We start from the raw sequence: 19,765 nt of genomic DNA on the forward strand, positions 1-19,765 counted from the left end.
GACCAGCGTGTTGGTATGGGGGAAGTTTACCCTCATAGCATCATTATGGGTGAAAGTTACCGAGACCTCGGCCCATCCAGGGATTTGGCAGTCAACGTTGGTGGCCCCAACGTGGTTGACTCTCCACGCATAATCTCACTGTTGCCGCATTGAAGATCCACCGAAAATTCCTCCTCCTGTTATGGTGAGGACTACTTGTCTAGCATGACCCCCCTTGTTGGTGTGCTACACTGTGGGCAGTGGCGGTGGTGGAGGTAGAGCCAGCGGGGGATGGTATGGCAAGGTCAGGTGGTCAATCTGGCAGCCTACTGCCAGCCTATGACCCCCGCGCTGCTCGTCGCTAGCCGTGTCCCCCGCAGCGTGTGCTGCTTGTCTCTTGAGGTATTCTTCTTGGAAGGTGATGAGGGTCCGGCACTCTTCAGTGTTGTGGGAATGCCATGCCCTGTGTAGAGTGCCGCAGTATCCCTTGTTTGGCTGCCGCTTTGGGAAGGCTCTGGAGCGTCCCCGATCGCACCCCCTGGAACAGGATGGGTTCGGAGTCCCTTGGGTTTGAGCAATGTTATGAACGCCACTTTGTTGCTGTTTCCAGGGCCCTCCCACCCTAGAGCCTTCGGCCTCTTCGGAGCCCCTTTTTAGTAATGAAGGTGGCGGGGCATGTGAGGAGCCTGCTTGCGAGGCTAGCTTTTTGTGCTTGATGCTGGGGACCATGACGAGAAGTGCGACCTCCTAATGGAGCCACTCTTTCTTCACTCGTGTATTCCTCAAATTTTCACATAAGGGTGCTAACCGAGTGCACTGGGCGTCAATGTGGCCGATCGAAGAGAGGTCCGAATGCTAGGCCTTGGGTTGCGGCATCGATGACTGATGATTCTAAAATACCCTTTACCTGGGTCTTGGTTTGGGCGAACCTTCAAAAGTATTGTTGGAGGGTCTTGTCAGATTGTTGCTTGATCACATATAGGCTCCCTGAGGTCATTGGCTCAACAAAGCTACCCTAGAAGTTGTTGCAGTAGGAGTCTCTGAGTTAGGCCTAAGTATAGATGGATCCAGGCTCAAGCGCCCAGAACCACCGTAGGGCTACCCCCTCCAGAGCAATAAGAAAACACTTGGCCATGGTGGCGTGCCCAGCTCCGTTGGCCTCAATGGCGAGGGCGTATGCTCGAGTGAACTCCTCCAGGTTTGAATCACCCTTGGATTTAGGCAGCTTGGGGGTCTGAAACCTGTCTGGGAAGGGTATGGCCTGTAGGTTTGTCTGAAGGGGAGAGTCGGTGTAGAAGAGCGGGGCCTCACACCAACGGGTCGAAAGCCCCACTGCCTACTGGTCACTCATGGACATCGTGTGGTGATGATGTGTCATGACGACAAGGCCTTCGTTGACCCCTAGATCCTAGGTCGGTGCAACATTGGCTGTTATGGGTGCCACAACGACTATACAGATAGGTGGTTGGGCCGCCCGTAGGGCCACCTGTAGCTCCTCTAGTTGAGCCATGAGAGCTACTATGTGTGTCTGCTGGTCAGGTGCAGTGGCTTGTGCGGCCGTTTCCTCAACTGTAGCCCCTCAAGATGACATGAGGTTTGCACCTTGTTGCCGTCGCGGGGCCCCTAGACTGGCAGGGTCCCTGGTGTCAATCATGGCTAGGGTCGCGTCTGAACCGCCACTGGCCTCGGGGTTCTTGTTTTGGCTCATGGAGGAGCTAGCATTGTCAAAGCATGAGTTTGGGTGTGACGGTCGTGTGGACCTCCACACGAGCGTGGTCGGGGAATTGGTCGCCTAGGTTGTCACCCTAGCAGTCTTTTTTTTTTGGCATCCTACCTCTCCTAGTATGTCTAAACTTATTCTCTCCTCATGGACGACGCCACTATTGGTGAAAGAAACTGTCTTTCACAAACAAAGTGCAGCGAGAGCCAAGTCACATGAATGGCTCAAGCTTGAAAGAGAGGTGGAGAATAAGGAGACCCCAAAGTTGTCTATACATTTGTTTTTTTTCTCCTTTTGGCTTGATGGTCAAGGGTCTATATTTATACTGATATACAGAGTGTGAATATACAAATATACCTCTAGAAGGTATGCAGAGGTATGTCTTATACTATACAACCAGAGAGCGGGCTAGCCCAGTAATTATCCATACGGTTGGTAAGACGGTTATCTTAGTGACGGGTCATCTATTTCAGCGCCGCATTATACCAGCGTGTCAGGTGGCCACCACTTGTGCTATGGTGTCAGCAGCCATCACTGCACCAGCATTAATGCTGGTCATCTCACTGCATGTGGGGGGTGGCCTGCGGGCCCCTTCCTGGTTGATCTTTTTGAAGGCTCGGAAGGCTCCGGGTCTCCAGAGGAACGACCTCCAGGACCACCTCAGAGTCCTAGGCCCCGGAGGGGTCGGAGCCTAGCGGTCTTCGGGCCCGAACTTCTAGGGCCAAGGGACGTCGGGGTCCTTAATAGATTCCCCCAATAGATAACAAGCGCAAACAGATAAAAAATAATAACACATCCAGTAATAATGCCATACAAAATTACATAACAAGAAAGCTAATGAGAAGCTAAGGTTTCCTAGATTGTATAATTTAACTTTTTCCAAAAATATTGTAGTTGCACGTGTTTTTACGGAGGTTTGGGATAACATACGTTTTCAACATCTACTTTGGGGTGATACTTTAACTTTATGGCTAGAATTGCAAGATAAATGTAGTAAAGTGCAGCTATCAGAAGACAGAGATTCACTTGTATGGAATTTAACTGCAAGTGGGCAGTCCACAGTGAATTCCTGCTATCTGGCCTTGAAAACGAATCAAATACAATTTTTGTATAAGTTTTTATGGAAAACGAAACTACCTCTAATCTAAAAATTAAAAAAATTCTTTGGTTGATACTGAAGAACAATATTCTAACTAAAGATAATTTGGTTAAAAGATAGTGAAAGTGGAGTCAACAATGTCATTTTTGTGGGAGTGATGACTCAGTAGATCATTTATTCTTTGAGTGTCCAATGGCTAAGTTCATATGGTTTGTCATGCAATGTACATTTGATTTTGCTAGTACACTTGTTTCTTTGCACCAATATTTTGATGGATGGTTGCATAATTTCACAAAAAAGCGTAAAATGCTTGTGATTGTTGGATGTGCAACTATATTCTGATCTATATGGAAAGCTCACAACACAGCATGCTTTGAACACAAATTACCCCAAGATCTAACTGTTATAATCTTTTCGGTCTGCCATTGGATTGATCTTTGGTCATCTTTGCAGAAACTGGAGAAGCAGGAGGTAATATGTGAATGTGCTATAAGACTCAAAAGTATGGTGACAAAGATAATCGAAATGCATGTAGGATGTAACGGAGGACGGAGGGCGACTACAACAAGCTTAAGCTGGAGTAAACAAGAAAAGATAAGACGATGACAGGAAGTTCTATTTTGGAGGTGATGTTGGTTGTGGTGTGAACAAATCCATCGTGAGCAGTGATGACTCTTTTGCGTCTAAATCTTTTTGGTTGGAGTTAGCTAGGTTGCAGTTTGCTTCTTGTAGCTTCTGTGTTAGCGTGATGTCTTTTTATATTTTGTTTTATCTTTTTCGGTTATGAAATTGTTGTTTCAAGACACCTAGTGATATTTGGTTTCATTAATTGAAATCGGGGTTCATCCCACATCTAAAAAAATATTCAGCAAGTCACTCGAGACTATTCAAGGCATAAAATAGAGGATTGGGAATATAAATCACAAACTTGCTTCAATCAATATACTCATCAAGTTAACAAACAAACCAAACACTATCAAGGTTATGGAGCAGAATCAATATAAACCACAAACATGCATCATATTCGTGCATTAGTAAATAAATTAAGGAACATAAACAAACATGAATAAATTAACCACTGGATCAATTGAACCGCCCTTTCCATCCCTAACCTCATTTGTATAAATCAGCACCACCTCGTGCCCATAGCACATGCACAACACAAAACAGAACATGGAATTTTGTTTCAGGGAATCATGGTTAACTCCGACTAACATGCTGGACATGTGCACAAGGTAGAACACAAGGTTGTACCCTGATCATAAGCAAGTGTTTGCAGTGATTTCTTAAAAAATAGCTTACATGAAGTTCACTAGCCGAAAGTTCTACCATTTCAATTCCCTTGCACTCCTCAACAGAAGTGCGCCACCAAAGTTATCGCAGCACAACCATGACAATGGCATCCATCCATACCAACTAACTACCCTAGAACATTCCATACTCACGCAGCACACCAAGCACGAGAACACAACACACCACGATACTAAAACCGAAGGAAATTAACACAGCGGCTAGGCGGCAATCACTCACGGGGTGGCTGAAGGAGCAGCTAGGGTTGACACAGTTGCCTTGAATCCAGTACTAGCAGTTCCGGCGGTTGAACCACGCGCCCTCGATCGGAGTGCCGGTATTCGCACTTCGACCCTTGCAACCAAAACCCCACATACAAAGAAGAGGATCTGACCAACTGCCACGCCATGGCGGCGCCAACCACTGCTCGCCGTAGCAAGGCGATTTAACCCTAGGAATCGCAAGATCGGGCTAGGGCTTTGCTCGGAGTACACGCGCTAGTACCGCTACCTTGGTGCATGCAGGCGAAGCGGACAATGAGGAACAAGATGCAGTCGGTGCTGCTCCACTTCCACTACAGGTCCTCCCCATCCTCCGTGGCCACCATTGCTCCCCTCTCACTCCCGTCGCCTCAGGGGAAGGAGGAGGCGACGGTGCCAGAAATGGGGAGGCAGCGTCAGTCGCTACAGATTGAGCCGTGGGATCAATGAACTGCCATCGATGATCCAATTGCGGATTTCTTGGTTAATTGCATTTAGGTCCCTCAAGAGGTTGTGATTTCAAAGCGAGAGTGGACCGGATGCGCACGGCTTGTATAGGCCCTCTTTTTGAACAGTGAATTTCATAAAATTACATTGGAAAAATTAGTTTAGCAAATATGACATTTTTATGTCAATTCTTTTAAAAATCGTTTTTGCAGAATTGCAATTTTACTGTCACACCGCAATGTGGAACTATTGAAAATTTTGACTTTAAAGAACCAGATTTGGAAGGGAGAACTGGAGAAATCTGTTTTAAACATGTTTGGGATTTCATGAAACTTAATTGGAACTTAATCTGAAACGTAGCCAACCTCAAGCCTAAAAGATTAGGTGCAGAAACCTAATCTGTTGGATGCCATTCCAACGAAACATACCGTGCAGCTCATCAAAACAAATGAAAAGCTGGTGCATTGTCTTCTCCAACTGTGTCCGTTGCAGTACATGAAATAATCCGCCCTGCAAATAAAAGGAGCCAAAAAAAGACTTTCCTATCTTCTCCAACTAGGTTCTAGTACAAGAATATCAAATCGTGTAATCAGGTCAATGATAATAAACTGCAGGAAGTTAGGATTTGAGTTCCTGACAACAGTTGCATAAAACGCATGGAAATCATTTGACACCGGAAAATCCATGCTGTCCCCTCAAACAATCTATGTTGTTAGTTGTTACAAAGTGTGATTGGGCACCAGAAAACCAGCCATCCCATACTTATTAACTGCGGTGAAAAAAAAATGCCACAATATGCTGAGTGAAAAGGTAGAAACAGCTTCAAAGCTACTATGAAACAAAATTTCTTCCACCAAAAGTTACAAAAAAAATTAGGTAGCCACCTCATCTCATTTTTCATCTAACAAAATGGAGGTGCATGCCGTCAGTGATGACAACTCTTCTGGTGTTGCAGATCCGAAGCCTTGCCACCTTATTCTTCCCAGGCGATCAACCAAGTATATGTATCTGCAGTTCAAGAGTTGAACCACCTTATATTGGCAACAACATTTACTTTTAGTGTTTATCAAATGACCAAAGGAAAGGAATTAGCGTTACCCTGTAAGAAGGTTTAGAATTTGAAGCTTCTTCCGGAAGTCATAGTGGTCTCCAAAAGCATAGACAACATGTCTTCGCGGATTGTTAGATTTCCGCATCACCTTGAGGAATACTCGTCTCACAGGACTCGATGATAACAGCCAAGAATCTATAAATGAGACCTGAAACATAACATATTGCACTTTCAGCTCGCTGACTGGAATGATATAAGGCATTTTTTTTCCTCAGCATTGTCGATAGCTCGCAGATCAATTACTTCATTACCAAAGGATTGGCTACTGCCATTATTTCCTTTCCAATCACATGCCATAACAATATCAGCTAAATTTATTCAAACTCCTATATGCAATAATATAGGTAACAAAGTCGACCACAATTTGACTATGAAAGAAATATAAATTGAATCACATCAAGAGCAATCATGTAGATTATTAACAGTGAGCATCTTTATTGTTTCTAACAATCTATGGAGAATTAGATTATGAATTTTTATAGGGTTACTAATATATCGAGCACCATCCAACTTTGTTCCATTTATTTTGAAAATTTTCAATGGTACTTTGCATCTGACACCAAACCAAGAATAATTATGTACTGATACCTCATAAACATGAATTTTGTTGGCAGTGCCAAATGAATCCAGAAAAGGTTGACTCCATGACTCTGCCATTTTCTGTTGAGCAAAAGGCATATCTAGTCAGTCATTGAGCCACTCAATGGACTCATCTTGTACAATAGTTCAAAAGCATACAGTAATGCAATGTAAATAACAGATGTAAAAAGAAAAGAAACCTAGAGCTATATCTATCTTTTGGGATATAATTATTAAAGATCAATGCGTACGAAGAATGTTTATGGAACACCAAATCTGAAGATCAGTACGCCGAAGATAAGCCATGAAAAATGGGATAACTAAAAATCAAGTGTGTTATCGGAGAACATGAAAAGGATCTAAACATCTGTAATCTAATGATAACCCTTTAGGGGCATACTTGTTAGGGCATCACCATAGTGTTGCTATGGTGACACTATATCGCCATGGTGGTAATCCGCTTATCACCACGCCGACACCACGGCTCCGATGTGTATGGCGTCTGCCATAGAGCTGTGGCGTCGACATGGCACCTCTTTGGCGTCCTGTGGCGACCACTTGCGTCGTGGCGGGCACAATAGGCGACGACCTTGTGTGCAAAGAGCATACCTAAAGTGCCAGATAGGAGGCCCACCCACTTTTGTCTCCGTCGAGCCGCAATCTGCAAGGAGCCCTAGCCTGAGCTGCCTTCACTGCCGCCGCCAGGAAGGTCACCCTCCGCTCGCCCCCGCCTGGATCCCCGTTCGCCTCGCCATCTCTTGTCCACCACTCGCCACTGAGATCCGCACGGTGCCTCGGCCCCCGGTCGCCCGCTACCGAGATCCGCCGTCGCCCAGTGCCCCAGCCCCCGGTCGCCCGGTGCCGAGATCTGTCATCACCCGGTGCCTCTGCCCGCCAGTCACTCAAGTAAGTGTCAGTAAGATTTTCTTCTTTGTGTAGTCTATAGTTATGTAGTTTGTAGCAGTCTAGCAAGCAAGTATATATCCTCTGTTAGCGCGCTAGCAACTAGCAAGCACACTGCTAGCAGTACACTAGCATGCAGTCTAGAACACCAGACTATGATGCGTGTATTTGCCACACCGCGCGCCATAAGCGCTATAAAGGTGTGAAGGTGGTGGGTCACCGCGCCTCGCCGCACCGCCGTAACAACTATGTTTAGGGGCATCTAACAAGTGCACATGCATGTGATAACACACTGTCAAAATTTGGCAAAATTAGGGTTTTGAATATCCTTTGCAAACAATTGCACTGCTGTCCAAACTATTGTACACCGAATCATTCACTACCAAATAGAAAGAGAAGCTGTAGTTCGATGTCTAGAAATCGACTACCGGCAACTAAGGGCTTGTTTGGACTAACTCATGCAATTTCCTAGAAAACCCCCCCTCTTCCAAACAGGTCCAAAAGGTTCTTGTCTGCATTTAGTGTTCTTGTCAAGGTAGTTGGTACTTGGTAGAAATGGAATAAGAGTAATAGAGGAAGAAATGTTGGGCTTGCATATCAGTTTTTGAGCTTCAGTTTGGTAGGGTGGGTTTTTGTTGGTTGTACACCAGAATGCATGATGAGGACACATCCAAGTGTTTGATTGTTGTAAATGTATGGATCAACAGATGCAGATGGGCAGACAGGACTTTTGGGAATATTCAGCCAAGACGCTGAATAGTGAGATACGAGTCACGCATATTGCATGAACTCATCCAGGCTCCGATGGAAATATCTGTAATTCTCCCTAACCACAATCAAATAGCATCTCATAACCACTAATTACCACTAAACAGCAGTAACCATGCGCAATTAGCTCAAGCCTCAACTTGCATGAGCCAATGCAATATGTAGGCCACATCTCACCATTCAGCATCTCACATCTCCATATGCATGTATCCATACCATATTGACTCACACAAACACAGATACAGATTGTTAAACTGCATCATGCCATGCAGAACCTCACCAAAACACATACACACACGCACACACATTCTTCAACTGCATCGCAAGCTCGATTTTAATCGCTACAGTCTGCTTTTAACCCTTTAACCCTGATAACCATGCAACTATGTCCAACTATGTTTAAACAACCATGAGAATGGAAATGACTAAATTGGTTGAGTGGTTTTACTACCACTCCTTTTCTTCCTTTTATATACAAATATAAAATATATACCACAGTAGGGGTTTTCTCTACTGTATTTCCCTCAAAAAAGGAATGGAAACGATTGAATTGGTTTATCAATCAAATATAAGAATTCCAGATTTCACAACCGCAATACAGCCTTTTCTTCACTTACAAGATTTGTGTTTGTATATCTTGAAGTCATACAAAGCCACAAAGGGGCCATGCACTTAATACAAATGTCTTAGTTACTGAACGCTTTGCATGTCAATCCTACTACATAATGAATCTAGCCACTGCAAAATGGTTTAAAGTTTTCACAACCCTACTTCTAGCTCATCAACCGAACATAGGGCTAGGACAGTTGCCTAAAATAAATTCATGGGTTTTCAAGAGCCAAGACGCAACCAAGCTTGGACACCTACTAAATACAAAACTGAAAAGTAGTGGATGTGCATATATCGATGGCATCTATGACATGTTTTGGATCATTGAATCTTATGCGCATCAAACAATCCAAAACTGAGCAAAAACAGACTGCTATAGAAAACATAGAAAACAGGATGTAGTTTGGTGATCCGAGATCAGTTGGTAAGAGATACCAAAATAAGTACATGTTTTCTAGCATAATCAATTTATTAGGTCAAAGTCTATATAATCCTACTATATGTATCTAGCAAGTACCCGATGCCATACATGCTTATCGATGTAATGCAAACGAAGCAGTTGGAATGCCCAGTGCCGTGTTGAAAACCAGGCAGATGTACAGTACACCAATTAACAAACAGAAGGCAGCCCCTCGTACCTGTGAGCTTGCACGAAAGGAGAAGCAAACCAATGACGCATTAGGAACCACCGTATTGCCAGCCTCAGGATCATCATCTTGTGGAGGAGACGCAACAAGAGGCAGATGCAGCGCCCCGCCATCAGGGGACTCCACAACAAGATCAGGAAACTTCACAGCAGCAACCTCCGGGATGATGATCTTATTTGCTTTCGCAATCTAAACCGTTTTGGATCGCAATGTGAGTACCCATCACACAACCCTCTTCACAACTAACAAAGGTGTAGTATATAATTATCGGTAATATACCTTGCCGGCATTCTTGCGGATCTCGGAGATGTCCGCGAAGTAGCCCCTACTCATTTCATCCGTACTGCACTAGACCAATCAGAACGAAACAATCACACGTTACATCCACACATTACTGCAGTCCGCAGTGCATCAGGAGCAGTAACTAGTAAACGAGTTGTGTGCGGAGAAGAGCCTTACAGCCTGGCCTTCTCCTTCTCGATGGCCTCCTTGCTCCCCATCTGGTCACCGCGACACCACAAGAAAACCAAGTCACTCTCCCTAACCCTCTAATCAACTGCAGCTGCGGGGAAGAGGAGGAAGGACGGAGAAGACGCGGGTACCTTGTGGAGATCCAGGAAGCCGCGGAGGAACGCCACGCGCGCGAGCGGAGGGCTACCACCCCTCTGTACGCCGGCGCTGGCGCTGGTGCAGGCGAGGCGGAGCAGCGCCCCAGCCGCCCCCCGCGCCCTCAGCATCGTCGCCGCCGCCGCCGCCGCCGCCGATCTACTCGGGTGTCACGAGCCGCCAGGCCGGGACATTTCGAGCCCCGAACTGCCGGGCCGGGCCTTTTTAGCTATTATATACATGGGCCTTACTGGGCTAATCTAGCTCGGCTACTGTTATGGGCCTAAGCCCGAATCTCCTAACATGCGTACGTAACCACAGCCAAAAGGCGGAACATATACAATACGTAACCACGCTGTGGATACAATTTTTTTCCTCGAATGAAAAGAGTTTTTAGAACAAAGCACTTCCCTTCTTCGAAACGAAGAGGATAAGAAATTATAAAAGATTAAACAATAAAAACGTTAGTATATAGCACCGAATATTTTTAATATACACATAAAAGAGAGAGCTAAATAGATACCTAAAACACTTCTATTTTCACGATAATGTCTTCTTTATCGAGAATGAAACCTAATTTAATTGAAGATTATAATTTTAATAAGTTCTTATGTGACGTTTGGATGTGGATGAAATGGAAAAGAAATTGAGATGTGATAACTGAAATTCAATCCTAATCATCTATCTCTCTTCCGGTTTTTATCCTAACCCTCCATTTATTTTCCTTTACTTATCTCACCTTTCTTTTCCCAGTTGCCAAACGTCGCCTTAGCTTTCTCTTCAAGCATTCTAACTCACGTAGATAAAAATGACAATAACTATCTTTCTTGTGGGCTTCAAAACTACTATTGATCAGCAATTTTAAAAGAAATCTCCGTTTACATTTTCTCTAAATTCACGCTGTGGATACGTACTCCATTAGAAAACCACTGAGCCCGAAACCAGCAGCGCCGAAGGAAGCCGCCCGGCCAAACCCTTCAGACTTCATTCGATTCGACCTCTTCTCCTCCGGCAGCTGCCCCGGCCATGGCCTCCTCCTCCTCCTCCTCCTCCCAGATCGAGTGAGCAATCTACCAACTCGTATTACTCATTTTGCCTTTCGTCTACAGTATTCGTCGATCTCACACTCCTGCATCGTCCTCTTGCACCAGCGATCCGGCGGCGGCGAGGCGTCCCCCGCGGCAGCAGCGGAAGCCGCCGTTGCTGATGCTGCTCCCGCTCATCTACGCCCCCGCGCTCCCGCTCAGTACGCGCCCCATCTCCGAATCCCCCCTCTCCTCCCTTGTTGCATTTGCTGACTAGGGCTTCGGTTGTTTTGTTTGCCGCGTGGTTCGGCGGGCAGTCAGGATCGGGTTGCGGCACAACCCTGTGTGGAGGGACCGCCTCTTCTACGGCGTCCTCGCAGGCGCCTTCGCCCACGGCACCTACCTCATGTACGTTCTACTCTCTGCACGCGTGCCTGTGCCCCTGTACCTTCTATGATATGCGCCCCTATTTTGTTTGCCTGTTGTACCTGCGACCGGAGCGCCAACTGTTGTGATTGATCTCTTCCAGGTTTTGTTATCTGAGAGGATACATACTGATTAATGATTACTGCAAAATGATTACCTGAGAGAAAAGAAAGATAATGCTGCACGCTATCCACCGGTAGAAAAATAACCAGAGCTAGGTACTTGATGCTGCTTTCTAAGAAACTTCAATTCTGCTTAGTCCTCGCTGCAGATAAATTGTTTCTATATTGAATCAAAATGTTAGATGTCATATGACATACATTGCAGAATCTATCATTGTAACTTGTAATGTTTCGTAAAGTATAACTAAAGCAATACCATATGGTCATATAAACTTGACAATCTTGTATATCTCACTGTCACAGTGATAATTTTTTTTTTTATGTTTTTCATGAGTCCTTTAGTGACCTGGGTCATGCTAAGATTCGTGAGCTGATATTCATGAGTTACTAGAGAACATGATTTTCTATGTACATTTTTAGATTTCAATGTAAATTGGAACTGATGGTGCTGCTTAAAGTGAAATAACCACTATACATGGTCTGCTTAACTCAGTTTCCTGTGAATATTTGGATTGATATTATAGAAAGTTAGAAACTATGAAAGAGAAGCATATCTATCTTATATACTGATCTATGTTGTGAATTATGAGGCTATCCGGGTAATAGCTTGACATTGTATTTTTAGTTTATTACAAGGAAACTTTCAAGGCATGATTTATCTTATGTCGATCCATTAAATTTATGTTATATTTGGAATCAGCAGTCCACAGGAAACTCTTATGGCACTTGACGTGAATGCACTGTCATGCTAATGCCTACCTTATATAAAGATCAGATATATTACATGGAGATTTAATGGTTTGGACGATTTAACCTGGAGCATATGAAGTATCCGCATTGTGACTTTGAAGTACTCGAAGTATTTGCATATTACGTTAAATCCTCAGCGAAGAACTGAATTTACATTATATAATATGGACTCCTTAAAGTTCAGTTTGGTTCATATGTGAAGAGTGAGTAGTCAAACTAGAGTCCAATTTGTCATCCCATATCGAGTTACCTGTTTGTCTTTTACTGTAGTTGTGAATGAATAGCTTATATAATATCTATGAACTTATTTATGAAATGTGAGCGCTGAACAAGGAAAACACAATGTTCTTCTAGTTTGCTCTCTTACTATGAAATGCTCTTTATAAATGTTTATATTGGTACTACAACCATGGCTGTACATTACTAAGTAGGGAGTATGTACCTAAATAAGTAGATCATGTTCTTGGATGTAGTTTCTGTTTGAAAAAGACGCCCCTGCTTTATTGCTGTTCCTGCTTGTGCAAACTGTTTACTTTGCTGGTTACATCTGCTGTAACATATAATTTGATTGTGGAGGAATACATTATCGTCGCGTCTGCTAGTGCTTTGATTGCTCTGTTGTACAGTGGACCTGTCATGCGTGATGGCAATGCTAGATTTTTCATATTGAACTCGTTTCATGCAACTTCCGTGTTACCTATCTTGTTTGTGCACAAAGTTACTGATACACTTTCTTCATGAGGACGATTCTTGTCATTTCAGTAGTGAAAGTCTATGCACTATGCTAGCGTAATTCACAGAGATATGAGCTGGATGTGCTTATGTGGTTGATCACAAATACATATTGTCATGTCTGCTTGTGCTTTGATTGCTGTGTTTTTCAGTGGACCTGTCATGCTTGACGGCAATGCTAGCATTTTCATATTGAAGTCATGATTGGATATTATAGGAAGTTAGGAACTATGGAAATATCTGTCTTGTATACTGATCTATGTTGTGACTTGTGAGGCTCCTTGGGTAATAGCTTGACACTGTATTTTTAGTTTGTAACAAGGAAACTTTCCAGGCATGATTTATCTTATCTCGATCTATTTAATTGATGTTATACTCCCTCTGGTCATAAAAACATTACGTATTAGACAAGGTTTGGTCAAACTGTTAAAACTTTGACTAACAATAGCTTTCAAAATATTTTGTTTGAAAACATTAAAACCATATGTGTAGACTTGTCTTGAAAAAAATGCTTCCATAATATCATAAATTTATTGGATTTTATAAGCATATCCTAATAGAAAATAGTGGTCAAAGCTATGCATTGGAGACCGTGCCTTGTCCAAAACGTTATGTATTTGTGACCGGAGGGAGTAATTGGAACCAGCAGTACACGGGAAAATCTTATGGCACTTGAAATGAATGAACTGTCATGCTAATGCCTACCTTGTATAAAGATTAGATATATTAGATGGAGATTTGATGGTTGGGCTGATTTAACCTGGAGTATATAAAGTATCCATCATTGAAGTATTTGCATATTACGCTGGATCCTCTATGAAGTAAAAATTGTATTGTATGCCAGCTAAGAACTGAATTTACACTGTATAATGTATGAACTCCTTAAAGTTCTGGGTGGTTCATATGTGAAAAAGTGAAGGCAGCAGTCAAACTAGAGTCCAATTTGTCATCACATATAATCCCCCCCCCCCCCCAAAAAAAAAATCATCCATATCGAGTTACATGTTTGTCTTTTACTGTTGATGCGAATGAATATCTTCTATAATATGTATGAACCTATTTGATGAAATTTGAGCGCTGGATATGGAAAAAAATTGTTCTTCTAGTTTGCACTCTTACTATGTAATGCTCTTTATTAATGTTACTACAACCATGGTTATACATTACTACTTCCGTTCTCTTTTAGATGTCGTTTTAGCCTTCGGCACACAGAACAAAGTTGCAATAAATTATTTCATTCATGACATGTTTACCCCTCTCGATTTCTTCAACATTCAATTAATAGTACATAAGCCACCAATCCACCACTCGTTGAATTGAAACTCCACTTTTCAATAGCCTTTAATATGGGCACTCTAGTAAAATATCACATTGAAAACCTAAAAGGATATCTATTTAAGAACAAAATCAAATTTCTAAAACACCACTTTTTGAGAACGGAGGTAGTACAAAGTAAAGTAGGGACTATAGACCTAAATAAGTATATCACGTTCTTGGATGTAGTTCCTGTTTGAAAAAGGCACCCCTGCTTTCTGGCTGTCCCTGCTTTTACAAACTGTTTGCTGATTACATCTGCTGTATCAGATAATTTGATTGTCGACGAATACATATTGTCATGTCTGCTAGTGCTTCGATTGCTCTGTCTTTCAGTGGATCTGTCATGAGTGATGGCAATGCTGGCATTTCCATATTGAACTTGTTTCATGCAACTTCCACGATCCCTATCTTGTTTGTCCATATGCACAAAGTTACTGATACACTTTTTTTGTGAGGATGACTCTTGTCATATAAGTAGTGAAGGTCTATGCACTATGCTAGCGTAATCCACAGAGATATGAGCTGGACGTGTTATGTAATTGATCATGGATACATATCGTAATGTCTGCTAATGCTTTGATTGCTCTTTCTTTCAGTGAATCTGTCATCCATGATGGCATTGCTATCATTTTCATATTGAACTCGTCTCATGCTGTTTCCACGTTCCTAATCTTGTTTGTCGATGTGCACAAAGTTACAGATACACTTTCTCCATGAGGACAAGTCTTATCATTTTAGTATTGAAGGTCTATGTACTATGCTAGCGTAATCCACAGAGTTATGAGCTTGATGTGCTTATGTGGGTGATCACGAGCACATATCATCATGTTTGCTAGTGCTTTGATGATGTAACTTTCAGTGGACCTGTCATGCCTTCTGGCAATGCTTGAATTTTCTTATTGATCTTGTTTCATGCAACTTCCACGTTCCTTATCTTGTTTGTCCATATGCACGAAGATACACTTTCTTCATGAGGATTAATCATTTTAGTAGTCAAGGTCTATGCTAGCGTAATCCACAAAGAGATATGAGCTGGACGTGCTTATGTGGTTGATCTTTGTTGTTCTTTCAGATCGGAACTATATGACGCAGAGAGCAAATGAGTTGCTTCCCTCCTCCAAAGATCAAGAGATGAGTTTTTCAGGCAGCAAATGTTGATTCCATTGAAAGTCAGCAACGGATGAAGCTGACTGGTTAGTCAGACTATCAAGTGTGCCCTGTACCTATTTCTTCTTCCATTTATGGATTATGTTCGCTAAAAAGATAGAATGGTGAGCGGACAAAATAATTCTGATTGCCAGCAATACATCAGGCAACATCTTTACGATTTGTTGCAATTTCTCATTGGCTGCTGAGATTTGTAATAATAGGTGCTTCTGATGATTTTAGGTGCTATATAAAAATAATTGGAAACTATTGTTGCTTCCAGTTTGAGGGAATTTTGTAGAGATAACCAAAAGCAAAAACATCGTACCAGAAAACACTAGGAAACGGCTGGTTATGGACTAACTATGTTTGTACGTTTCTCTATTTGATGGGGTTTTTTGAACCAATGCCCGTTTCTTTATTTCTTCAACGGGCATCTTCGTTCAGAAGGCAACGCCCCATGTAAAATGAGACTACAAGTCAACTCCAAGCAAGCCAATGGTCTATGATGGTTTTTACTTTGCAAAAAAGATATGAAGTATTTTTTTGTTCGTTTGATCTAATCGAGTTCCCATTCTTACCGGTTCTTCTCAGGATGCATGATCTTGTTATTATTGTAAGGTTATTTCTATCAGATACTCTAAAAATTTATCCTTTATAATACTATTACAGTATTTTCTAATACTATTAAAATATTCTCTATTTTTTTTATCTTCAGCAGTTATCCTATTTCTTACCTTTTATTACTCTCATTTTCTTTTGAGTTTACGTGTCATTCTCTATGAACAGTGATAGGAGATCTTCAACCATCTTGCAAAAATACCGCTCCCAACTCGTAAATTTGCAGTGTCCGCTTTACTGTAGCAACTAATAACGACTCCGCTGGAGCTAGTTTTCGTGCGCAGAGAGTCCGTATCCAGCCCTGTACGTCTATAGTAGCACTGAAAACGATTCTACTAAAGATGGTCTAAGACCATCTCCAACAGAAACTCTAAAAATTCATACCTTATAACACTATTACAGCATCCCTTATCACTATTACAGTCTCTCCTAGTTTTTCCATCTTCAACAGACACTCTATTTCCTACTTTCCATTTCCCTCCTCATTCCCTCGGACCCACGTGCATATGCACATAGCAGTGATGCTGCCTCCTCATTCCAGTGGCAAATTTGCAGCTCGAATCCGCAAACAGCATCACTGTAGCATACGGCAAATGCCTTTTGCAGTCGCTGTTGGAGCGTCTCCCGGCCGGGCGGAACGGCAAACTGACAGCACAGTATTGCAGTCTGCCAGTTTGCCGCTCCCGTTGGAGACGGCCTAATGGTATCACCCCATGCATCCATAGACATCTAGTGTCATTGTGGGAGCGTGGACATCTAGCTGTTATCGGAGGAGCGGGATCCTATGCTGTAATGTATCGTTGCTGACACATAGATCTGGGTTTACATGTTGGTGATGATACAATATTGCAGAGGATCTGTGTCCGTTATGGGTGTTTGCCCATTGGATAGCTGATAGTGCTGGTTCCAGTCCCCTAAAGCCGATTTGGTCTTTGATTTTTCAGACTGATTCGATCTTTGTTATTGACGAGGCTGATAGTTGCTACCGTATTTGACCGCTTCTTTCTATGGTGAAGTAGAATCAGCTTTAGACGCAATGCTTTTGAAACGTCACCGCCGAGCTCGCTCTGGTTGTTAAAACATCGCCCATTTCATCATCTAAAATCTAGACTTTCTAGGATGCTTTGCAACATGGCTCATGGATAAGCAATTATAATATTTCTTTTTCAAGGAATAAGCGACTAAACCATAATCAAATTAACAAAATAACAATTGATTCATTCTTTTCATCGGATGAAGGGACAGGAACGATGCCATGCGAACTGCCTCTCGGGAGCAGTATAAAATGCGCCCGGAGCTGCACGGGCCGGCCACTTGCTCCATTTTTTCCTCTCCCTAGAGCGTTTCGTCCGGCAAGCAGGCCTTAAATTAGATAAGAGTACATTATGCACTGGATCTGATTCTAATTAGCCGGTTGATTACTTTAAGCAGAGGTCGGTGTCAGCAATCAAATACGAGGACAGCATTGATATGTCGACGAAGTTGGTCCGGACATGGAAGGGGCCATGGTGGGAGATTTCAACCAAGGTTCATGTACCTAAACTTGATGGCAGAATAATTTTTTATGTACCTGGACTCGAATGCCGGTGCAAAGAGCTCTCACACGGATTAAGGAACGGCTAGGAGGCTGAATCTATATATCAGCGAATGTGCAGTAACGGTAATCAGAGGAACCGTGTCCGTACGAGTAAGGCCTCGTTTGGGCAGTGAGATTTGGATCCAAATCCCAAAAATTAATCTAGTACAAATTTGGAGAAATCATTTAAAGTTTTAAAAGTAATTAGTTAAGTGTTCGTATGTTGTAATAAAAATATAAAAATATAAACATTGAACACAATAATAAGCATAAATTCCAGATACAAAGATGTAAATATGTCATGAAAATATCGTAAAACTAATATATCGAGAGGAATGCTATAATTTAATTTTAGATAGGATATAAAAAAGAAAAAGATTATCCACCAGAATGACACAAGAAATAGCTCCTATTTTATATGGTAGAAATTGTTTTATTGGGAGACAGTACTCAGTAGGTGACGCCAAAACCCTATCATCAAAGGGGATAAACTAATCAGGCGAAACCAAATAATCGAACCGGACTAGTATTTAGTAAATGAGATCTCCTCAAACATTTCGCCCAACTACCGTAGGCTTAGGCCCTGTTTGTTTCAGCTTCGGATTCTGGCTTTCAGCTTTTATAATTCGAAGTTGAAACAAACAGGCAGCTTTTGGTTATAGCTTTTTAAAATCTGCTGGTTGGATTGTGAGAATCTGAGAAGTTGGTTTTCCTCAGCTTTTGATAGATTGTGAAAGTCCATTTTACTAAACTGTCCATTAAATTTTTTTAAATCTACAGTCTAAAAACTTTTCACAATCCAACTTTTAACAATCCAGCTTTTATAAGCTGCTTTTCAGAATCCCTAGCTGAAACAAACAGTCCCTTAAACAACTCGAGTCCACGAGCACCAACTCTACTCGAATCGCAAATGCATCGCGCTAAAGCACACGGAATCCACAGAAGATCTAGAGAGCATTAGGAACAACGACGTTTTGGATGCGATTCTAAATGAGTACAACAGCATTCGCAGATCTGCCATTTCTAAAGCAAATCGTAGCAGATCGTGGAGCGGTCGCGGCGGAGGCGATCGAGGGAGGGCGCTACCTAAAACCAGATCCCTACCCTGTTCTCTCGCCTCCTCCGCATCGTCAAGAAGGGGGAACGAATCCCAAATTCATCCATGGTGAGGTCGGCGAGTTGATTTGGTTTGGTCGTCTCGTCTCGCCTCCACGGCGGCGGGCCGAGGCTTAGGCGGAGCGGGCGAGGCGGGATGCGATGGCGGAGTGGTACATGGCGTCGTGGAAGCTCTCCGTCTCCACCATCCGCGCCCGCAGCTCCCGCGCCTTCTCCTCCGTCAGCCCCCCCACGAACGCCCTCTGGCCAGCCTTCTCCGTCGCCTCAGCTGCAGGCGCCGGCGCCGGGGCCTCGAGGTAGTCAGCCCGCCCCGACCACCCGACCAGCGGCGCCCACCACTTGCCACCCTCCGCCCCGGCCCGGACCACCGCGGCGTCGCGCGGCCGGGCCGCCGCCCCCGCCGAGCGGGCGGGGAAGGAGACGGAGGCGGGTGCGCACGGTGCCATCGCCATTCCAGTCGACCGGTCCCTCCTCTCCGAGACTCCGACGATTTCCTCCGCCTTGGGTCAGTTGGGTGGGTGAAATGCTTGGTTGCTCCGGCTTGTGCGAAACGAGGGCGGTGATGGATCTCGAGGGCTCGCGGTGGCGGGGAATTTATAGCGGACGGAGCGGGAGGAAAGGGAAGGGGGGTGGGGGGACAGCGAGTGGATAAGACCGCCGCGTGGACACGTGGCGAGGATCCTGGCACGGGTTCGTTACGTGCCACGTGTTGTGCACGGAAAATAATCATACCAGAGCCGTATGTATTCTGGACGCTAATTAATAGCGTGATACATGGTAATTCTTTTTCATCATAGATGATTTCTTTTGTATTTATTATAAGTTTTATAATAACATTTACCATGTGTCATAGTATGAATCAGACCTTAAATACATGAGACTACGTCTAGTAACATTATTTTTTGTACAGTGACGG

General features: G+C 43.4%; 3 protein-coding genes across 4 annotated transcripts; 1 reads left to right on the forward strand and 2 right to left on the reverse strand.

Annotated features, from left to right (window-relative positions):
• Positions 1-5,393: 5,393 nt before the first annotated feature.
• LOC133885750 (uncharacterized) lies at positions 5,394-10,217 on the reverse strand. The gene is made up of 7 exons (XM_062325492.1): positions 10,015-10,217; positions 9,872-9,912; positions 9,692-9,755; positions 9,404-9,601; positions 6,495-6,566; positions 5,894-6,054; positions 5,394-5,803 (listed from the first exon to the last, which is right to left on the reverse strand). Exons 1-7 carry the CDS (start codon positions 10,147-10,149, stop codon positions 5,686-5,688), a joined length of 789 nt encoding a protein of 262 aa, XP_062181476.1. The 5' UTR covers positions 10,150-10,217; the 3' UTR covers positions 5,394-5,685.
• Positions 10,218-10,872: 655 nt separating this feature from the next.
• Positions 10,873-15,806, forward strand: LOC133885785 (uncharacterized). Of its 2 annotated transcripts, XR_009903259.1 has the most exons (5): positions 10,873-11,079; positions 11,170-11,264; positions 11,361-11,451; positions 11,573-11,687; positions 15,463-15,806. XR_009903259.1 is itself a non-coding variant. In XM_062325533.1 (4 exons), exons 1-4 carry the CDS (start codon positions 11,045-11,047, stop codon positions 15,491-15,493), a joined length of 252 nt encoding a protein of 83 aa, XP_062181517.1. In that variant the 5' UTR covers positions 10,889-11,044; the 3' UTR covers positions 15,494-15,806. The 2 variants fall into 2 exon arrangements, 1 of the variants encoding a protein (XP_062181517.1); XM_062325533.1 differs by lacking the exon at positions 11,573-11,687 and having other exon boundaries at positions 10,889-11,079.
• Positions 15,807-18,690: 2,884 nt separating this feature from the next.
• Positions 18,691-19,430, reverse strand: LOC133883853 (uncharacterized). Its single transcript, XM_062323238.1, has one exon. The coding sequence runs from the start codon at positions 19,299-19,301 to the stop codon at positions 18,963-18,965; it is 339 nt and encodes a 112-aa protein (XP_062179222.1). The 5' UTR covers positions 19,302-19,430; the 3' UTR covers positions 18,691-18,962.
• Between the last annotated feature and the right edge of the window lie 335 nt (positions 19,431-19,765).

Source organism: Phragmites australis, chromosome 11 (assembly GCF_958298935.1).
Source record: "Phragmites australis chromosome 11, lpPhrAust1.1, whole genome shotgun sequence".
Classification (NCBI taxonomy): Eukaryota; Viridiplantae; Streptophyta; class Magnoliopsida; order Poales; family Poaceae; genus Phragmites; species Phragmites australis.